The sequence below is a fragment of the Octodon degus genome, unplaced genomic scaffold, assembly GCF_000260255.1.
Source record: "Octodon degus isolate 3935 unplaced genomic scaffold, OctDeg1.0 scaffold00068, whole genome shotgun sequence".
In the NCBI taxonomy this organism is placed as follows: Eukaryota; Metazoa; Chordata; class Mammalia; order Rodentia; family Octodontidae; genus Octodon; species Octodon degus.
In genome coordinates, this window is record NW_004524644.1 from 5,060,985 (window position 1) to 5,081,093 (window position 20,109).

A 20,109-nucleotide genomic window follows, 5' to 3' on the forward strand; every position below is an offset into this window, starting at 1 on the left:
AGGAGGAGGAAGGAGGAGGAGGAAGAGAAAGAGGAAGAGAAGGAGGAGGAGGAGGAGGAGGAAGAAGAGGAAGAAAGAAAGAAAGAAAGAAAGAAAGAAAGAAAGAAAGAAAGAAAGAAAGAAAGAAAGAAAAAGAAAGAAAGAGGAAGAAGACTAATGTCAGTTTTAAAGGCTGGCCAGATAGCTTAGCAGACTAAAGCACCTGCTTAGGCAGAGCGCAGTGGATGGGGCTCATCTCAGGCCTGCACTGAGATGGATTAAGACTGGGTGTGGTGACATGCACCTCTAATCCCAGTGCTTGGGAGGCTGAAAACAGGAAGATTACTACTGTGTAGTGAGAACCTGTACTAAATACATTAAAAAAAAGAAATACTAATGTAAGTTTTATTATCATGTTATATTAATATAACTCATGTATGAATATTCCTATCATCCTGGGACTACATAAAACCAATCATCCCAACTTATAGTCTAGGTTTTAAGAACATGAGTCTTGGGCTAGGGATATAGCTCAGCAGCATAGCACCTGCCTGGCAAGCACAAGGTCCTGAGTTTGATTCCTGGTACAAGAAAAAGAAAAGAATGTGAGTCTTTCTGGAAATCAACTTTACCTTTGGCAACCCATCCTAAGGAATCACATCACTGCTTCCTACCTATGGGCCAGGACCAGCAAATACAAATTTAGAGTAACACAGATTTGTCTTGAGGAGGAGAGATTTTGATGCCTTTGACCTATCTATCACACAGATGGTTTTAAAGCCAGTCAATGCTTTCCAACATACTATTCTATAAGAGATAGTTACCTTAAGTTAAGAACTTAAAATATGCAAGGTAGTAGGTAACACAGAATGTTGTGAAGAGTCAGGTTTTCCTTTCGGATGGACTTGGTTCTGCCATTCTGTAGCTGTGTGACCTTGGGCAAAGAATTTTTCTTCTCAGCCGGATCTCCATCTGTTAAACAGGACTGACAACTTAGTGCTGTGCCTGTCACAATGATCTCAAGAGCATCATAAAATTGTCTTGAGAAATTAATACTGCTTTTAGTTTTTTTTCTCTGTTTTGTTTGAGAGACAAATTCTTGCTATGTAATCTAAGCTACCCTTAAACTCGCTATGTAGCACAGGCTGGCCTAGAACTCAAGATCCTTCTGCCTCAGCCTCCTCAGTGCTGGGATTAGAGGTATGTGCCACCATGGCTGGCCAGAAAAGTTATTATTAATATTGCTAAAAGAACAGTTACCAGTTCACATACTGAATTAACTTACCTTTGAAAACCATAAAAAGCACTGTACCTTTTCAAAATTAAACATTGTGCTAAGTAAAACTAATCCTTAAAGTTATGCCTGTTTTTTTTTTTTTGTTTTTTTTTTTTCTCGGATTTTGGGCACTTAAAAAGACTAGATAAAACGCCAAGAAATTAAAGGATTTTTGATACACAGAAATACTTTTTAAATAAAAATTTTCCTTTAGAATAGTTTTTTTTTAAGAATAGTTTTAAACTCAGAAAAATGTATAAATATATATACTACAGAGATCCTATACATCCCATACCCAGTTCCCGTATTATAGCCCATAGCACTTACATTTTGTTAGTTATGATGGGCAATCTAGAGATGATTAGTTTCCCCTGTATGAGCAGCTGAAATACACCATTTTATAAAAGGGACTTGCTTGAGCATCACTTTGGAACCCTTGGGGCGGGGACTAGAAACCAATTCCCCAGGTCACCGAGTGACAACTGCATATTGCCTAAGCTTCTCACAATATTATCTGACAACCCAAATTAATTCTATGAAAAAAACATGAAAGTATTTCTCAGAATTATCAATTATATATTTTAAAGATTCAGAATATCTCTAGTTCATTTTCCTTTCTTTATTAGGGAGAGCAGTGACAGGCTGTGAAAGCAGCTTACAACCACACAGCTATGTGTGACATGTTCCCACTGCCCGTGCCTGTCTGGGAACACCCTGTTGTCTTGGTTTAACATTCCTTTACTCCAACTGCACTCTGCTTTGAACAATAAAGCATGCAGTCACCTTTCTTGCTCTTCTAAGGAACTGTTCTCTCAAGCTACCATAGTAGAGGTTAAACCACAGCATACCAAAGAGATTCCCTAGAAAGGGCTTACGTGCACAAGAGTTACTACCCATATAGTTACTTCAGAGAGGAATAGATTGACAGGTACAAACCTTTTGGAGATAAGGCCATATTGACATTATCACAATAGAAAACCCTGTAAAGAGAAAAACTTTGTTACTTATAATTATATTTTAATCAGTATTACAAAGAAAACTGGAACTATAGCATGGATTTTAAAATACCATCCTGCATCTACAAATATATGTACATACATCCTTAATTTATCAAGCAATGAGATTTCAACTATCAGAAGAAAAAATAAACATTAAAGGTTTGAAAAAAACATGGAATTTTATTCTCTGAGGAATAATAAAAGTCGAGGCCCTATTTCTCCTCGTTAATATATCTTTATTACAAAATAGAAATTACTGAGAGTTTGAAGTTTTTATAGTAGAAATAAATGAGAGAAAGGCCACACTGTTATAAAGGGCTAGCCTGACAGTCTGTGTTGTTTGGAAGAAAGAATTCACTATAGAAGGGATAAGGACATAGAAAAACATTCATCTAAATAAAGGAAGCAGTTGCTATAAAGAACTGGAATACTTCAAGATCACTATCCCTTAAAAAAAAATCGATGATCTTTGCTACCCTTTACTGCTTAAGAACTGTTATGATAACTGCAACACCATTTGTTAGTTTTCAACAATAAAGCCAGAGATTTTAAAAAGCCTACTCTCAAAATAGACTTATTGAGATACAATTCACAAGCCATGCAATTTACCCTTTTAAAGCACACAATTCAATGGATTTTAGCATAATCATAGATGGGTGCAAACATCATTGTTGATCTCAGAACACTTTTGTCATTTGAAAGAAATTTGGAAATTCTCACCTTGAGATGACCTTCAATCTTCTTTCCCACCAACCCAAAGCAACCCAACCACCAATGTTCTTTCTACAGATGTTCCTTTGAGATGAATAGGCTCACATCTGTGGTCTATGTCTGGCTTCTTTCTTTTAGTACAGTGTTTTCAAGATTCTTCTATGTTAACATATGTCAGCAAGCACTTCATTCCTTTTATAAAACCTTGTTTTTAAAGATTGTAGTAGTTTCATTCCTATGTCTTTTGAATTGACAAACTGATTTTGATGAATAAAAGGACTGAAAGACTGAAATCAAGATAACAGTTTTGCAATAAAGAAACATGTAAACAAAATGTTCAACATGTCAATTAAGAAAAATTAAAAAAAAAAAAAAACTACATAAAGGCAAAACGTAGGGTTGTATAGCTCAATGGTAGGTCCTTGTCCATCATGCTCCACAGCCTGCGCGCAGTACCTAGCACAGCACGTGTGTGCACACAGGACACAAGCAGGGGAACTAAAGATAACTGTTTTGGGGGGGTTTTTTTCTGTTAAAATGTAATTGTTTCTTAAATAACTGAAACAAAAAACTGTAAATGGCAAGGCACAGTGGACATGCCTGTAATCTGTTTCTGGGGTGGGGGTGAGTGGGGCAGAAAATTACAAATCTGAAACCAGCCTGGCCACTTAGTGAACCCTTGTCTCAAAAATTTAAAAAGGGATGGGGATAAGGGAGCTCAGTAGTAAAGTACCTGCCCAGCATCCTCAAGGCTCAGGTTCAATACCCAGTACTAAAAACAAAACAACCAAGAACTGCACATCTACACATTCATAAACAAAGCTAAAAGAAGCCCAGTGTAGTGGTGCACCACTGTAACTCAAGAAGCTGAGGCCGGAAGATTGCTGAGTTCGAGGCTACCTTGGGCTATGTACTGAGTTCAAGGCCATCCTGAAATATATAGCAAGACCATCTCTCAAAAAACAAAAACTACAAATTAATCTTGGTGTGGAGTGCACACCTGTAATCCCAACACTTTGGGAGCCTGAGATAGGAGGACTGTAAGGTTAAGCCTAGCTTTGTGACTTAGCAAGATCCTCCTTTACAATTTTTTTTTCTTTTCGGAACCGGGGATTGAACTCAGGCCCTTGCACTTGCCAGGGAAGCGCTTATTCTACTGAGCCATCTCCCCGGCCCCGACTTAGCAAGATCCTGTCCCAAAATTGAAAAAAAAATTTTTTTTAATTAAAAGGCTAGAGATTCAGCTCAGTGTCAAAGCCCTGAGTTCAATCTCCAGTTCATCGCCCTCCCCATCCCCTGCAAAAAAAAGATGGTGAGGATGTGGAAAAATTGGAACCCTGCATGTTGGTAGGGATGTAAAATGATAGAGCTGTCATGAGAATTCCTCAAAAAATAAAAAATAAAATCATCATATGATTCAGCAGTTTCACTTCTAGGTATATAGAAGAACTAAAAGCAGGATCTTGAAGAGCTATTTTCACATGCATGTTCATAGCAGCACTATGCACAATAACTAAGAAGTAGAACTAACCAAATGTTACCGACAGATGAATGGATAAACAAAATGTAGTATATTTTGAAGGGGATTGGACTATGTCATCCCCAATATATGTTTCTTTGGCACACTGATTATGTTGAGCTGAAGGCAACCGAAGAACAGCAGAGGATGGATGTAGTGGTACAGGCCTGTAATCCCAGCACTCTTGAGACTGAGACAAGAAAAGGGAGTCTGAGGCCAGCCTGGGCTACAAAGCAAGTCTGAGATCAACCTGAACTACACAATGATACCCTGTGACAAAAGGAGACACAGGCACACAGACACAGAGAAAATGAGTAAATATAAAGGAATGAAAATAAACAGTGAATGCAAAAAGGGGTCTTTCTCCACTCCCTTTCTGCTTTAAAGGAGGGTATAAATTTTTCTCCTGATCCCAAAAAGACAATATTTTTATCACCAGAGATAGGGGATTCTATATCGAGATGTGTCTTTGCATACAATTTTTACTGATCACCGCTATCTTCCATTAGTCTCCCCATTTACTGCTTTTCACTTTCCCATAATTTAACGCCTATAAAAACCTTTGCCCATTCTTTTCCTAATTTATCACTCTCATATTATATAAACCTATTAATGGCAAATCTGAATGCTTCTCCTGCAATCTGTCTTTGTCAACTTAAATCATAGGCCTCAGGCACCAAAGAGGACGGAGGAAAAAGTTTCTGTCATCTACACTGCACTGCTCTTCAGCCTTAAAGGGAAGGGAGCAGGATAGCTTGTATAACTGCACTGTTCATTTCTGCTGGTCTCTCATAAGGAGCAGCTAATGCTTAAATTTTTCTTTTAATTTCTTATAACTTCTTTTAATCCAATTTTGCATGTTTGTATCTGATTATTTAAACAATTAATTTGAAGATAACATTATATAACAACTATTGTTGAATTTCAATTATTTTGTTTAGTGAAAATTTGTATTGTCTCTAATGTTATTTTTTAAAACTATTTGGTATTCTCTTTAAAAAAATTTAAAAAAATAATTTAAGAAAAAGGGAAAAGAAAGCCAGGTACAGTGATACATGCCTGTAGTCCCACAAGCTTAGGAGGCAAGGCTCAACTGTGTGCATGAACTCAAGACAGTATAGGCAACATAGCAAAACATGTCTCAGAAAAATAAAAATTCTAAAAAAGCCAAGCATGATGGTAGACAAGTACATTCCTAGACCTCAGGAAGCTAAGAAAGGAAGAGCACAAATTGGAGGTCAGCCTAGGTTACATAGTCCAGTCCAGGCTTAAGGTCAGCCTGGACTACATAACAAGACTGTATTAAAAAAATTTTAAAAATTCTGTCACATGCTACAACACAGAAAAATCTCAAAGACATAATGGTACATGAAATAACCTAGTTGCAGAAAAAAATACCATATATTCCCACATATATGAGGTATCAAGAGCAGAGAAATACACAGAAACAAACAGTAGAATGTGATTGCTAGGGATCAAGGGAGAGAGAAAGAAGAAATTATTTAGTGTGTATAAAGCTTTGGTTTTGCGAAACAAAATGACAAAGTTTTAGTTTTGTGAGAGAAAATATTCTAAAGCACAGGTGTCCAATTTGACCTGCCTGAGCTGTACTGAGTGAAGAACTGTCGTAAGCCACGTATAAAACATACAATAATGTACACAAGTAACAATACCTCCTGTATTGTTACAGGCCACTCCTGTTTCATAGGATGGTTGTATAACATGAATATACTTTATACTACCAAACTTAGAAATGGTAAGGTGGTAAATTTAGTTGTTTTTATTTTTTGTCTTTTTGAGACAGGGTTTTGTTGTGCAATTTAGGTCAGCCTTGAACTCACTTTGTAGCCCAGGCTGGCCTCAAACTCACAAACTCCTGCCTCAGCTCCAAGTGCTGGGATTACAGATGTGCACCACCGTACACAACCTGTTACATATTTTTGGCACAATACAAATAATCTTTCTTTCTTTTTTTTTTTGTATTTTAGGGAAGGATCTGCAGGGTGTTCAGGGTCTCCATTGCCGCCTCAGCATGCCCCGGGGGCCGGGCCAGCAAGGCAGGCCGAGGTATTGAGACCTGCTTGCAGGCACTTTAATCTGCTGAGCTATTTGGCCAGCCCCCCCCCTTTTTTTTAACTTTTTTTTTGACATTTTGTATGAATTTTAAAATTATGTGTAATTTCTAATACTTACCTACACTGCTGAGAAACATAGTAAGATAAAGAATCCTAATAGATCTCCATCGGCTCTTATAATGCTCTTGAGTTTCTATAATGTCCCACTCTCTAGGAGTAAAGAAGAAAACAGTATAGATTGAACAACTATAATCTGAAATTCCAGAATCCAAAATGCTCCAAAATCTGAAACTTTTCAAGCACTGACACACCACAAGTGGAAAATCCTACACCTGCCCTCCTATGATGGGCAGATGTAAGTGCATTAAAAATATTGTATAAAATTAACTTTAACATTCCAAAATTTTAAAAAGCCCCAAATCCAGTATCTGACATACTTGTGGTCCAACAATTCAGATAAATTTAAAAAGGCTGCAAACGCCCAGCAACTACTGAACGGATAAGATTTTTTTTTTGTCTTCAATATTTGAGATTTTATTGGTTGTGTTAAGGATCAGTACACAATTCACTTTGTACACAATTCGTTTTTGTTTTTTGGCAGAACCGGGGATTGAACTCAGGCCCTTGCAATTGCCAGGCAAGTGCTTATTCTATGGAGCTATCTCCCCGGCCCCTGTACACAATTCTTACCACACATACCAAAAAAAGCCGTGTATTCATTTTTCAGTTATCCCAGTGACTTTCCAGCTTCAAATTTAGAGGCAAATTTTCTGTACAAGGTTTAAGTGCCAGTATCTTCAAATGCTGACAAAGTATTACTTAAGTCCCACCAATTCACAATTGTGTATCACATACACTACATATTCAAATTTTTGATCTTTCACAGCACATTAACAAAATGAGGCAAACAGGACTACCACTACCAAAGATGTAACAGAGTGCACACCGATTCTGACAGGGCAACAATTTGGAAGTAGTTTTTTGTTTGTTTGTTTGTTTTTGCTTTTTGTTTGTTTGTTTTGCAGAACCAGGGATTGAACTCAGACCCTTGCACTTGCTAGGGAAGCGCTTATTCTACTGAGCCATTTCCCCAGCCCCCAGAAAGTTTTCTTTAGAAAACAGTTCTACTAAAAACATGTGAACAGAAGTCATTTAAAGTATCCAAGACATATTAAATGCATGACTGTAATTCCAAATTGCCATTTAGTATGCTTTGTATTGCAGGAGATAAAACCAACCCTCACATATGCTTCTATAAAGAAGGATAAGACATTTCTAGGTAAATGGATGCACCTTGAAACCATTCTAGGGCCAGCCAAATAGCTCAGCAGATTAAAGCGCCTGCCCCACCCACAGGACACGCTGAGGCGGCAAGGTGGCAGAAGCCTGTAATCCCAGCTTTTGGGAGGCTGTAAACAGGCGAATTACTACGAGTCCGATCTAGTAGTGAGACCCTGAACACTCTGTAGACCCTTCATTAAAATACAAAAAATGCCAGGGAGATGGCTCAGTGGAATAAGCGCTTCCCTGACAAGCACAAGAGCCTGAGTTCAATTCCCAGTTCTGCCAAAAAAAAAAAAAGAGAAACCATTCTAAGTGGTAAAATAAATTGGACACATGCATGTAAATACCACATTGTTTCTCTGGTGTGAGGAAATAAAATTGTAAATAAGGACCAAAATGTGTAACAGGAGAGCTGGTGAGATTGCTCACTGAACAAAACACTAGCTTTGGCAAGTGCAGGGACCAGGGTTGAATTCCCTGTCCTACAGGCGGTGCCGGCGCCGCCCCCGGGGTATGCTGAGCCAGCAACAGAGTTTGGCTAAGTTGGCACATGCCTGTAAACCCATTACTGGAGAGGCTTAAAACAGGAGGAACACCACGAGTCCGGATCTGAGTGGTGAGAGACCCTGTACCAAATACAAAAATGGGGGGAAAAAAAGTGTAACAGGTATTATAAATCAGGAAGAAAATGTTCAAATGGAGAGGCAAAAAAGGGAGGGGGAAAAGGTTTCTTGTTTTGTTTTGTTTTTTTTAAATTTATTTGTGTGTGTGTGTGTGTGTGTGTGTGTGTGTGTGTGTGGCCAGCTCAGGCCACCAGGGGGCGGCGCTGGCTGGCATGTGGTGCTGGGGGATTGAACCGAGGTCCCTGTGATTTGCTAAGCTTGTTCTAAATAGGTGCTTTAGACCACTGAGCCATCTCACCAGCCCCGGTTTCTTGTTTTTGAGGGGTAGATAAAACATGAGAAAAGAAGGAAAAAATGGAAACAAAGCTTTTGTAAATAAGGAGGGGAGTAGGGGTTGAAGGGAGGGTAAGGGAATAGAAAAAAAAGAATCCAATTATATCATGTACAGGTGTAAATCCTCTACAATGAGTGTGATCATTATATGTACCTAAAATATACTAATAAAATCTGACTGGAAAAAAATCTACAGAGGTTGCATATCCCTTATCATATTATGAGAACTTTGTGCTATTCATTTTATTCTCATCCCTAATGCTATAAAAATGGTATGACGGGTATAATTTAATAATATTAGTTTCAGCTGCACTGATCTATCTGTGAATAAACACTACTGCTTTATGATTGTATTCATGCATCACTGTATATACTTAGGAGACACAGATACCTTTAAAAAGCAAAACACTGAACTGGGCAGTGGCTCATGTCTGAAAAGCTCGCACTCTGGAGGATCACTGTGAGTTTGACACCAATCTGGGCTACAGAGTGAGTTAAAGGACAGCCTAAACTACGTCGTGAGACTCTGTCTTAAAAAACAAAACAAGCAAGTAAATCTTTTACGTAGGCTTAATTTGGACAGGGTTACTGAATGTGCAAGGTACTTTAAGAAGACATGTAATATGGTTAAATGTAGGCTTATGATTCAAGAATTCTGCAATCTGTCCAGAAAACAGAAAAGAAAAATCAAACAGGATTAAGAAATCCAAATGTCACAAAGTCTGTGAACTCAAACTTACACACTTTAGGAGAGATCTGTAACCCTCATTAGCATCCTTTAACTACAGGTATTTCTATCAAGATACATACGTGATGTCAAAGCCACAGCAAACTAGAAGTTCTAAAAAGAAATATAAGAGAGCTTGCTCAGAGGAAAAAAAATAAAGAAAACCAGGAGCTGCTGAGAGATTTCAAAAATGTCAGCAATAGAACAGGCAAATAAAAGTAAACAGCTAACATAAACACTTTAAAAGTGCAGAACCCAATAGTCCCAAATGTCTCGACTGGCTTAAAGGATAGATATCACTCTATCAAAACAGATTTCAGTCAGTACTGATGTCTTTGTTCAGAGATACGGTCTCACAACGCAGTTCACGCTGGCCTTGAACTCACTTAGTAACCCAGGCTGACCTTGAACTCACAGCCATCCTCCTGACTCAGCCTCCTAACCTGGCAACAATGATGTTTTTTTTGGGGGGGGGGTCCAAGATTTTTATTTTTTTTCCATAATTTCATTAAGAAACAAATAGCAATGAGACAGTTTCAAACCAAATTGGTAGGACAGTTTCAATAATTAACACACTGCATACATTCTTCCTAGTGGTTATTTGCTGTACAAGCTGCAGACATGATATCCTATCTACAAACACTATTACAACAAATCCCTCTATTCATTAAGAGAATGTAACTATATATCTATCCTAACCATTCTGAATACACAGATACAAAATGGACGTTCATCTATATCCCCTTTTTTTGTTTAGTTTCGTTATTTGAATATTATAGGTGTGTTAACTCAGCAAAATATTCTAAAAAGAGTCCAGTAGTCCATAATACTATTGGGTCTTCTACTTCACTGGCAATGTCAGAAATTGTTGACCTCAGTCCCCTACAGCTCAACATAACAGCATGCACTGAAGAAGGCAATTTGTAATAGTAGGTTCATGCTTGGAGTGCCTGTCATTCAGGTCTTCTGAATACGGGCTGCTTGTCATGACATGCCAGTTACTGCTGTGCTGTCTCTCGGATAGATGATTGTTCAAAAAGAAGGGGATGGTGAGTGAAAGCAGGAGACAGGAAAAGGAATGTTGTGGGACTGTCCTGCTTCAAGGTTGTATATGGTTAGATTTCTGGACATATGTGTAAACATAAGAATTAAATAATTCTTTATGCCTATTTTTAAAATATATTTTAATTTTTAAATGTTTTTTCATCATGATCTGTAGGGACTTAAAGTTCAACATATCAATACTTGATGAAAAATACCTGTTCCATATTATGCCTAAGATGTTTGATATTCAGACAGTGAGGTCAAGCTTAACAGCCTAGGTTGTATGGTAATAACAATAAGCTTCTCTTCTGGAGGGTTAACAACCTAGGTTTTCAGACCAAAATTGGAGAAAAAGGAGGGCTGCAAGGAAAGCCAACATTTTGGACCTAGCCTTCCACGGTCAATTAAGACTCAGGATATATGAGAACTTGTACTGTAATGTCATGTAACTCAGTAGTGTCCCAAATTTTCTGATCAAGGAGATTATGGGGCCAAAGAGAAAAGTGATTGATGATGTAGAGTGTGCCTAAGGAGAGTCACATGGAGAGAAAACGTTCTCTCAGGCTTTCACAGATAGCACAATAGCCAAGCAATGGCCATGACTCATCCACATGGCTGACACTGACAAAGGATCTACAATCTGAGGTACAGGATCTCAGGATAAATCCTGAGGAGATTTCACTGACCTTATCAGACTCAAAAGCTACAACTCTTGTTGCATAGGTCTTGCTTTATCTTGGTCTTAAACATCCAGCAGAAAAGTATAAAAACGAATTATAAGAAGTAAAGCAATGATGTTATTTTAATGATCTTAAGACAACATCAAGTAAAGACAAGACAGGGCCAAGTGTATAGCTCAGTGGCAAAAGTGCCTGTCTGGAAAGCCTTTGCAAGGTCCTGATTTGATCTCTGGTAACACACACAAAAAAGATAAAACTGTATTCTATATTTTTGTTGAGTAAGTCAGGGGCCAGAGAAATACATTTTCCAAAGGGTTTCAATAATAGTGATTAAAATAAAAATTTGATGCTGAAAGATAAGCAAAACTTATGATTCAGACAATTTAATTGTATATCTGAGTTAATTTACTTGATACAATCATTATTTGTTTCAAATAAAATATTTCCGTAAAGGTAAAAATAGATATTTAAGCGTGAAAGTGCAAATGTTTCTTAAATACTGTAAAAAAACTAGGATCAAAATTTTTTAAATCATATGGATCAAAATATTGTTATCCCTTCGATAGGTAGCAGTTTTTATTTATACCTTTTACACACAACAGTGAGCCCATTTATTAGTACCACAGATTTAGTCTGTATCAAGAGATATCAGATAATTACTAACACCGATCTAACATCTTCACACACCGATTAAAACCATTCCAGAAAAATAAAAAATAAAACCATTGCTGAACTTTTAATTAACAAATGTGGAAAACGATCAGCTAATGCAGTGGTGTAGCTGCTGCAAGACCCCAATAGCTAAAGTCAAAGAGATAGCTTGGATTTCACCAACATCTCTGTGAAACTAACAAAAGAAGGAGTTGGAAGTAGGTAAGAAAAAATTCTCAAGCAGTAACATCAAAATTGTACAGGACGTATCTTGCAATACGCCTACTCCGGCGGTGACTTGCATCTACCTACGACGCTCCTTTCTAATTAGCTCACCTGAAGGATTCCGTCTTTAATAAAAGAATCCCCTTTCTCATACTCTCCCAGGTACCTTATCGTCTGCGGTCGCAGACAACTCATTTATTCTGCCTGTCTTCTTTTTAGACTGAGAACCCGAAGCCCGGCTTGTGCCTTTCCCTCTAGATGCAGAGCTGGGAGCACGGCCGCTAGGACACGTCTCGGCAGTTTCAGCCCAGGGCAGCTGACGCAGGAAGGGCGCCATTCTCCATAGCGTAGGGTTAGGTGTCACTTCACCAGCACCATCTCACCTGCTTCCGGGTGTGTGGTCGCCTAAGAGCGGCTCGCGCTCAGCCTCGACTCCCGGACTCGCCATAGCGCCAACCCCTCAACTCTCGCGATATCTACTCTCTCTCTAGTTCCCCGCGACCTGAAGCCGTCAGAATAAGCGTGAAAATGCGCGCGCGCGTGCGCTCGTGTACCCGGCGGCAGGAAGTGGGCGGGGCGTCCCGGGGTCAGAGGTGGAGTCTCGCGGGAGGCGGGGCTTCTTTGGGTGGGAAGGAGTAGGGGCGGGACCCTATGCTCAGGGCCTCCACCCTGAGTCCGCCCCTGCCGGCCTACCCGACTGCACCGAGACAGCCGAACACCTTCGGGGGCGTTGCCGAAGCGGCCGCTTCCCGCCCCCGCGCGGTCCTTCTACCAGCGCCTCGCGGCGGCTCGCCAGTCTATCCGCTGTTCCTCGAGAGGCTGTGGCACTTGCCTTTGACCTCTGACCAGAGTCGAGTCTCAGAAGCCTCGAGAGCGGCGGCGCTGGGAACTCGGCTCACTGGAGGCCAGACGTTTGCTCGCGGCCAGTAAGTAGCGGCCGCGCCAGGCACCAGTGTGCTCCGCGCGCTGCGTACGTGCGGCGAGGCAGGGGCCGGGCGCGGCGGGGTCGGGGTCGGGGCCGGGCCGGGGTCGGAGAGAGCGGCAGCGTCTGTCACTGCCTGCGTCCGAGGTGGAGGTGGCAGCGGCTTCCAGTTCTCCGGCGCGTAACTACGGCACACCTTCACCTGCAGCACCTCACCGTGGCTGCCCCAAAGCTTCGGAAACTCGGCCTTGCCCCTGTGAGATGCCTCTGGGAAGGGCAGAGCCTGCTCCTAGAGCGTGGGGCAGCCACACAAGGAAGACGGCAATTTTTAAAAACCAGGGTATTTTCTCTGCCACTAAGTGCTGCTTCCTACTTGGTCTTTTCAATTAACGCCTTATCCCTACAGCCAGGCTCATAGGCTGATTGATGGCAGTAGTCAGCCTGTGTTTCTCCTGAAGTAACGTTTTATTATCGCCGGCTATATTGTCGTGTGATTTCATTTGATCATGACTTTTCCATGAGATAGATGTGCAGCGCACGAATTTCCGTTTGACCAAGAACTGAGATGCAGAGAGGTTAACTACCTAGAGTCACGCTGGACATGACAAGAGTTGGTACACTAACCCAGTTCTAATATTTATAACCTAAGCCAGGTTTCCTACTAGTTACATGCTGTGTGTGGCATTGCTGTCTCCTCTAATCTTTATCTCATTGGTGACCGTCTGTGTATCCAGTCAAGTAAACAGCCACGTTGGAGATGGTAAACAGCTAAGTTGGAGGTGATTTCTGTTCAGAAGTAAATTCATTTGTAACACCATACAAAAACATCAGAGTCCAGTGATTGGCAGGTAATGTTGCCTCACTCCAGAGGCTAGCATAGCAGTATATGTCACAAATATAGTGGACAAAGGAACTTTAACTTTGCACCAAACAAAAACGATACGCATCTCTATATGATATTGATTAATTATATAGGAATATATGTGATTAGTGCTTATTAAATTAAAATTTCCTCGGTTTTTTTTTTTCTTTCTTTGTTTTCTTTCTTTCTTTCTTTTTTGCTGTAGTGGCTATTGAAGTCAGGACCTTGTCCATGTCAGTCTGGTGCTTATGCCGCTGAGCTGTCTCCCCAGCCCAAAACTTCATTTCATTCCCACATTCTTTGAGGTAGGAATTGGAAAATTGTATCAAATAGAGAAGACTATTGAAGTAACTTGTATAGATCACTATCTAAGAAACAGCCACCTAAATTTGAGTGTGACAGTAGAAACTCACTTTGGGAGGCTAAGGCAGGAGGATTCCAAATTCAAACCCAGTTTGGACAGCTTAGGGACTTGACAAGACCTTATTTAAAAATTTTTTAAAATTTTAATAAAAGGCTGAGGATATAGCACACTCATTGTGAAGGCCCAGGCTACAATTCACAGAAACTTGAATTCGGGAAACACAGGATCTTAAATGTAAAGGCTGTCCTGTTTATTACCAGGCTTCCTGTAAAACAATAGCAAGACTCTCCCCTTATCTCCTAAAACAAGGCGATTTAATTTTTGTAAATGAAGTAATTTGTGATGGTCTGTTAGGTCAAGTATTTGTTCACATTTGTATGCTAAGGTGTCTTCCTCAAGGTCACACAGCCAGTAGATGAACCTGGGTCTTTTGCCACTACTGTTTTCCATTGCTGCCTCCAAGTGATGACTTCAGAGCCCAGGAACACATGTAATGAGAACATGCACAGCTGGTGAAATCTAAGTAAGGTCCAAGTGTCTCTTGGGAATCCACATACACTTAACATCCAAAGCAAATATTCTTTAAAAAGTCTTAGTAAAGGCCTTTGAAAAGACATTAGATTATTTCCTGAATGTTTCATACAAGGTTAAAACAGGCTAATGATTGGATTTCATTGAATGAGTGTTCAGAGTAGGTATCCATACTATTCTCAAACAAGTGAACTTCCTATTTTTCTACTCTTCTCCAGTGTAAGATTAAAAGTAATTAAGCTTTGTTGCTAAAAGGTAGCTATCTGAGTATCTAAACCCTTGCTTACTACTTGTGCTGGAAAGAAGTGATTGAAAAGAAAAGTTACTCAACAAAAATTAGGTCTTTTTATTTAGAAGATGGTGGAGAAGGTTCTAGTACATGGTGTTATTTAGAATTACATTTATGTCTTTGAGATATATGTAAACAATCTATAGATAGAAATCCAGAAAAAAAATAGGGTCATTTATCCAGAAAAAACTAGGTTCCAAAGAGGAGGTAAAAGTACTGGATGACACTGGACCTTGAATGTCACTTTAGCAGCAGAGCTCATTTCTAGGAAAGACATATGATTCCTTGGCATTGTGCTGGAACTTCTATTTTTGTTTCACTTTGTTTTCCTCTTTTATATTAGCTATTTAAAAACATAGATGGCAGTTGTATTATTTTGGCTTGAGATATACTTCAGAAGCAGGTCCTATTTCTGCAAAAGTTTACTGGTGTCAGTCAAGCTTAAAATAAGTGGTTTTTATATCTGGTACAGCCCTGGATATTGCCTCCTTTTGGTAAATTGGAGCTGTGTTTACCCTGGGCATGGACTGTTGTTTGCTTATGGTGGCACTGCATATCCTGAACACAGCCAGCCCTGCCTAGAAAGATTAAGCCATCAAAACCCCCAATATTTTATATTGTTCTTTCTGCTGAGAAAGGAAGTAAGAAGACCTGTATAATTCAGAATCCAACAACTATATTGATAGTAAGCTGCATGTGTGTGATTTGCTTTGTGTTCCTCATTTGTCACTTGTTTACTGAGGTAAATACAGCAAGGAGTATGCTGGCTGTAGACTAGGGGTGCTGATGCTTTAATCACCCTCATCCACCTCCAGTCCCAGGGATTGAACCCAGGGCCTTCATACTACACTACATCCCAAGTACAGTTTTATATTTTGAGTCAGAGTCTTGCTGATTCCTTAAGTTGCCCAGGCTGGGCTTAAACTTGTGAACCTCTTGCCTCAACCTCCTAGAGTTTGGGGTTACAGATGTGCACCACCAACCAAGTCCAGCTTGGAGTACAGACTCTTACGGCCTATTATGCAAGGAATCAAAGTGATATGGTAAAGTTTTCTACTTTAGGATTGAAAACCAGGAAAGGCTAAATAATTTAGGTGTATAATAAATATAGTATATTACAAAATATTTGAAAAGTTCATTTTTCTTATTGTTTCTCTTAAAATTTCTATTTATGTTTATCTTTAGTTTTATCTTCTGACATGTCAGAGAATGTTGAAAATGTTAAGAATTAAATCTTATAAACAGTATATTACTTTTGACTGTAAAGTATTTGAGTTGGATTATTAAATTTATCTTTTTTACTGACATGGCATCTGCTAATTGCTGTTGATGTCGTGGGTGTTACGAACGAAATCGTTGAATCTAGAACATTCTGCTTTAGTAGAGAAAATAAACGGCCCATACTATAATACTTGCAAAAGACTGAAATCCTAGTTTATACTGACATGTCACTGTTCTGCAGTTTAATAAATGCACACAAAAAATGTATCAGGGTTTCATTTTGTGGTACTGGGGATAGAACATAGAGGCTTTCTACAACTGAACTGCATCACAGTCTCATGAATGAATGAATGAATGAATGAATGAATGAATGACAGGATCACAATAAATTTCCCATTCTGGCCTTGAACTTGGATCCTCCTTCAGTTTCCTGAATAGCTAGGATTACAGGCGTACAACACTATGCCTGGCTCAGTGTTTTCTCTTTTAACAATTCCAGAAAGACCCAAGGAGTACCATAATGAAAATCATTTAGCATTTATCGCTCAGAATTGTGTTTCCTTATGTTTTCTCCTTCCCCCACCCCCAAATATATCCAAGGTTTTGTCCTCTTTGAAATACGTAACACTAGTCAGAATTATACAAATTGTGTAAAGAGTATACTAGTCTGTTTCCACTCCAGCTGGATAAGCTTCAGTTCAGTTTGACACTCATCACATATCATTAATGCAGAGCTCAATACAAGTTAAGGGCACAGTCTTCCAGGTGCCACTGCCAGTGCAACTCACACTTCAGGGATCTCCAAATCACTCACCCTTCTGAGTAACTTGCCCACAAGTTTAAAGATTAAGACTCTTGTGAGTCAGTGTGCTGGAACTCATGATATCTCTGTACAGTAATAAAATCACAACTTCTGCCTAGCCAGGAATAGTGGTAGACATCTGTAATCCCAGCACTTGGATGGTGGAAACAGAGGATGCCCATGAGTTTGAGGCCAGCCTGGGCTACATGATAAGTTCAAGGCCAGCCTGAACTACATAGCGAGACTCTATCTCTAAACAAATAAATGAGCAGCTTTATAAGGGATAAGGCCCAGTAACAGACAAATGAAGAAACATATGAAAGAAGTAATGTGGATCTGCCATGTATAGCTGTCCTTGTGCAGTCAAGAGCATCACCTTCCAGAGACACCAACGTGTTTATCAACTAAAAGTCTCCAACAAAGCCCAGTGGCCAGAATTTTTACTAGGCTATCACTATATACTGTTGAATGATTATGTCATTGGCCAAATTAATTGAACATGATTTCCCACCCTGTCCCCTTCTCTGAGGTCAGACTGGTCTGAAGAATATAGTTCAGCCCCAATCATGTGAATCACTTTATTACCATAACATAGGCATTCAACTCAGAAAATTCCAAGGGTGGCTGGGCATGGTGGTGCATGAATCTTAGCACTCAGGAGGCTGAGGTAGGAGGGTCACTAGGAGTTCAAGGCCAGCCTAAACTGCATAGATAAACCCTATCTCAAAAAGATAAAAACAAAAGAAAATTCCAAAGGTTTTGGCACCATAACAACTGGGGTTAAAGGCCAGATTTATTCTTTTTAGGTATATGGGAGAAGGGGACTTAAGGCCTGAACCCAATCTCTTTGCACTGAGCTGCATCCTTTTCCCCACCTTTTTAAACAGTTTCTTTTGAACTAATAATGTTTAGAGAGGATATCATGTCTAAATCTTGTACTATGACTAACTACTACAAAGACAACAATATGCAATGTATTAATTATTGTGACTGTCACTAACCTGTCTTGAAACTGTCTCGTTGCTACTTCATTCTCAAAATTAATATAAAAATAAACTTTTTCCTATTGCACATATTTGCACATTTTGGTCTTTACTTTCTCAGTCTGTCATCAGGGAGACAATGCAATACTTACACATGTAATATCCAAGATACTTCACTTAAGATTGTGGTCTCGAGGTTCATCTGTTTACCTCGAAATGCTTCATTTATCCTCCCTTATGGCTGAGTAGTATTCCACTGGAGGTAAGCAAAGATTTCATGAACAAAACTATAATTGCGTGGGAATTATTACAAATTATTAAATTATTACAACTGGGGTCTCATCTTATTAAAAGGTTTTTCACAGCAAAAGAAATCATCAGTATTCCATCTCACTCCAGAAAGGATGGCTGTCATCAAGAATTCAAGTGATAAGTGTTGGCAGGGCTGTGGGGAAAAAGAAGCCATTCTCCATTGTTCGTGGAAGTGCAGTATGCTGTAACCACTATGAAAATTAGTGTGGAGAGAGTGGAGATTCTTCAAAAAACTAGGATTAGAGATCCTGTTCAACCCAGCTATTCTGCTTGTGGGAGAACTAAAAGCATCAGATCACAGTGATATGTGCACACCCATGTTTATGGCAGCACAGTTTGTAATAACTAAATCTTAGAAACAACGCAAAATGCAGATGAGCCAAGAAATGGATAAAAAAGATGTATGTGTGTGCGCGTGTGTGCATTTTTTTTTAATGCAATGGAGTACTTCCCTTTTTAAGACAGGATCTCCTTAAGACACTAAGTTGCTGAGAAATGGGGCGCAAAATTTAAATACTGCCTCAGCCCTCCAGAGTGTTGGGACTACAGGTGTGTCTCACCATGCCTGCTACACTGACATTTCAAGAAAAACTAGCCAACCAATTTAAACTTATGTTGCACATATACTTCCATCATTTTAATCATTTTAAATTATTGTAATGTATAGTGAAGACAGTATTTTAGAAATCAATGTACCTTTTACTATTTGTTTAATATAGAGTATAAAAAGACGATTTACACATTTTCAGGGGCTCATTGGCTTATAAACAAATTTTTATCAAGTGTATGAAATGTTACTTGGTATTGAGGATGTTAGCTCATTGAAAACATACAGTATCTGTGGCAGTACTCATAACTTGGTCCTGTAATAGTTATACATTTATGTGATCCTCTCCTGTCCAGTTTGGCCAGAATCTATGACTTATTTTTTAACCAATAGGAATATGCCAAAGACAATGGAATGTCATTCGCTTAGTTCACTCTTACTCTTCGGGCCTTAAAGACGTAAGCTGCCAGGTTGTGAACTTTTATGGAGAAAGCTGAATGATGAAGAAGTGTGGATATTCTCCAGAATGAAAGGTTGACAAACAGCAAAAACTTCAAACTCTTGAGTCTTTAACAGTTGCAAGTAAAGGAAGTCTACCAAAACCCTGAAAATGGGTTGTTTTCCATTTATGCTTCTAGATGAAAATTCAGCCGAACTGACAGCTTGTTTGAAATGATATGACGTCATAAAGCAGAAATTCCAGGTTAGCTAGCTTTTTGGAAATTAATACTAAAGGGAAAAAAGGAGAATATGGAGGGGAAACAGACTAGTCTCAAAAGATTTCTTCTTCATATTCTTTTATTTGAACATCGTAGTGAAGCTGCAATTGTAGTGTCCCTTTTTGAAGAGAATACTAGTCTTGAGTTCTGTTCTAAGTTAAATAGGATAATGAATTAGTTTGCTCATTGAGGCTATTAGCAAAAAGAAAAGAAAGCATCAACTGACTTTACTAAAATTTTGCTTCATGCGATCTATTTCTTTCCTGTATTGTTCATTCAAGGAATCCATCATTTTTCTAATCTCCTCTATTTTTTTATCAATATCTTCCTTATAAGCAGTTAGAAATTCTTTTACTGCAGTGTTTTTCTCAGATTGGGCTTCCTGCTTATGTTTCTGCAGTTGCTTCTTTACTTCATCTGCTACGAGTTCTG

General features: G+C 39.1%; 2 protein-coding genes across 7 annotated transcripts in view; one reads left to right on the forward strand and one right to left on the reverse strand.

Annotated features, from left to right (window-relative positions):
- Positions 1-12,629, reverse strand: part of Mfsd8 (major facilitator superfamily domain containing 8) — a 35,145-nt gene extending 22,516 nt beyond the window's left edge. For 2 of the 4 annotated variants that reach the window (XM_023719522.1, XM_004635019.2), the window contains exons 1-3: positions 12,509-12,629; positions 6,677-6,768; positions 2,192-2,235 (exon numbers count right to left, since the gene is read on the reverse strand). In XM_023719522.1, the coding sequence (XP_023575290.1) occupies positions 2,192-2,235; positions 6,677-6,768; positions 12,509-12,573 (201 nt within the window). In that variant the 5' untranslated portion in view covers positions 12,574-12,629. The other 2 variants (XM_023719521.1, XM_023719523.1) reach the window with 2 other exon arrangements.
- Positions 12,630-12,804: 175 nt separating this feature from the next.
- The window catches only part of Abhd18 (abhydrolase domain containing 18), a 69,308-nt gene continuing 62,003 nt past the window's right edge, over positions 12,805-20,109 (forward strand). The window contains exons 1-2 of one of the 3 annotated variants that reach the window (XM_023719484.1): positions 12,806-13,051; positions 18,221-18,361. The gene's annotated coding sequence lies outside the window, so the exon portion shown is untranslated. Of the gene's footprint in view, positions 13,052-18,220; positions 18,362-20,109 lie in introns of all 3 variants that reach the window. The other 2 variants (XM_023719485.1, XM_004635000.2) reach the window with 2 other exon arrangements.